At 32.1% G+C, this 2,643-nt stretch overlaps 1 protein-coding gene across 1 annotated transcript; it reads left to right on the forward strand.

The window, feature by feature from the left end:
* The first annotated feature begins 283 nt into the window (after window positions 1-283).
* LOC147383078 (uncharacterized) lies at window positions 284-787 on the forward strand. Its single transcript, XM_086427272.1, has one exon. The coding sequence runs from the start codon at window positions 284-286 to the stop codon at window positions 785-787; it is 504 nt and encodes a 167-aa protein (XP_086283398.1).
* The last annotated feature ends 1,856 nt before the right edge of the window (window positions 788-2,643 follow it).

Here is a 2,643-nt window from a genome sequence, read left to right on the forward strand (position 1 = left end):
GAATAGTTCTCTAAGCAAACGTCAAAACCAATGTCTACTTCAACACATATTCACTGGACACACAATGGCAATGCCTATGTCTTTTACTTGTCTCTTCTCTTACACCTTTAACACTTTCTCACTCTATAAAACCCTTCTCCCCCCTTCCCTCTCTCTCTCTCTCTCTCTCTCTCTCTCACACACACACACACACACACACACACACAAACAATATTTTGTCCTTTGAATGCTTATTTTTCAAGATTGGGGAATTTAATTTAATTTTCGATCAAAACATTTGACGATGGAATCGGGTCTACAAGATGACTCGAAGACCTTGAGTGAAGAAAGTGATGATGAACGTAGCGGCCGCACTTATGAATGTGTATTTTGTAAGAGAGGCTTCACAACAGCACAAGCCTTGGGTGGCCATATGAACATCCATAGGAGAGATAGAGCTAGAAATAAGCAGCCTATAGTTCCTACGATTGCGAACCAACCCACGAGATCGGGACTTCTTCAGCCGAATTCAAATCAGTCTCAATGGTATTCTTCAAACATGGAGACAAACATGAGCTATCAAATCTATCTTCCTCCATCCACATCTAGCACTTTACATCCACATGGATACCATATAGATGATTTGAACACTCAAAAGCGACAGCCTTTAAGTCTCTTTGAGGATGATCAGCGTTCAAGTTTGAGTTTGCAAATCGGTCCTACACATATAGAGGACAAAGAAGAGAATAAGGAGGATGAGGAAGACGATGAATTGGATTTAGAGCTTCGACTTGGTCATGATCCATAGTTTTTATTTTTATTTTTTATCAGCTTTAATAAGTTTTATATAAGATGCAAGAAAAGCCTAGCAAAAAAAAAAAGATGCGAGAGAAGTTATGCAGATTATGTGTTCTTGGCGATTGTCTAGGTGTGTTTTGGCTTAAGAAGAAAGGAAGAACAAGTTTTATTGCAAGCTTTTGAGGTAGTCATATTGCTTCTTCCTAATATCTAATCTTTAACCTAATTAGGGTTTTATTAGATGTTTCCTTCAATTTATGTGTTTGTGTAAATGAGTATAAATTATGATTGAGAGTTTAAATGATCCATATTATCTGGGTTCAAACTGAAAAGTTCCATATGATGTATTAAGATAATCTTGTTTAGAATTATTTTGTTGAATCAATGGCGTTCTTTTACCATCCAATGATAGATCTATTTAATAGAAGCTTTTCTCACTTGGTAATAATTCTCATTAAACATCTAGTTAACATCTATATTATGTAGCAATTGAAGATGTTTAAGAAATTATGAGGAGTTAGTGTTTAGGATCAATTTAAGATCAGGCCTTCCATTGTTGTGCTTTGAAGGATTCCTTAAGCCGACCCCAAATCTTTGTAATTTGGCTTTGTTATTATTGGGTTTAAACTGAAAGGTTCCATATGATGTATTAAGATAAGCTTGTCTAGAATTATTTTGTTTAATAAATGGAGTTCTTTTAGCATCCAATGATAAATTTCTTTAAAAGAATTAAGTTGTCTTACTTTGTAATTCTCATTAAACATCTAACATCTATATTATGTAGCAATTGAAGTTGTTTATTTCCTCTGGGGTAATTAGTGTTTACGATCAGTTTATTAAGGTCATACCATCCATTGTTGTGCTATAAATGATCCATTTAGCTGACCCCAAATCTTTGTAATTAGGCTTTGTTGTTGTTGTTGTTGCATCCCTCTTTTAGAGCATAGAGGAGCTTGTATAAAAGTAAATGAGACAATTTATTTCTCAACACAATAAGGGAATGTTGTAGTGCATGATCTCCACAATATTTATTTTGGATTAATATCAATTAGGGTTTTCTAATTAGGAAAAGTATCAATCTTCATATAAGAGTTAGTTTGGACAATGTATAGAATGCACTTGTCGATAGTCTTGAATGCTGCTTTGCATGCAAGACTAGCTTGTATTGAATGCAACATAACCATGGCATCCCTTTAATTTTGTGTTCATAACATGCCATAATTGACATTTAAGGAACCATGGGAACATATGTTGTATGCTTTATTGATAAATTATAGATATTTTGCAAATGGATGTTTTGTTTAATTGATATAATTATAAAATCTTCATCTAATCTTGATTCTGCTCATGTTAATTGTGATGAGATACAAAAGATGAGTTGAAGTAGTTGGGTTTAAACAGAGAGGTTGGATTAGTTTGTTTTATATTGTCTCAGTTGTGCTTGTGGTTATAGTTTATCCATATTTGGGTTAAACATAAAAGATTCATTTATCATTTCTAGGGTAATTTGTTCAGAAGTATATTGTGAAATGGAATGGAGTTCTCTTATATGATTCAAAAATATATCTATATATTTATAAGAAGCATCCATATATAATTTTGCAATTCTCATTAAGCATCTAAATATAAATATTGTATCATTTAAAAGTGGATAAGAATTATAAAAAAATTACTAAACCAGTTTTTTATTATTATATATATATAAAGAGAGCCACATACCTGATTTTGTAATTATCTTTAGTTTTTAATGAAAATGATTATCTGTATACATTCATTGTACATACAATTTGATTAATATACCTTTTCACCCTTAAGGGTAAAGAATTAAATAGCAAATCTGGCCCTACAATAAATATATAACAGTTT

Source organism: Akebia trifoliata, chromosome 16 (genome assembly GCF_017979445.1).
Source record: "Akebia trifoliata isolate Shusen 1 chromosome 16, ASM1797944v1, whole genome shotgun sequence".
Taxonomy (NCBI): Eukaryota; Viridiplantae; Streptophyta; class Magnoliopsida; order Ranunculales; family Lardizabalaceae; genus Akebia; species Akebia trifoliata.

Bases quoted from the DNA above. Each gene is read 5' to 3' on its own strand.
- LOC147383078 (XM_086427272.1), top strand. From the start codon at position 284: ATGGAATCGGGTCTACAAGATGACTCGAAGACCTTGAGTGAAGAAAGT.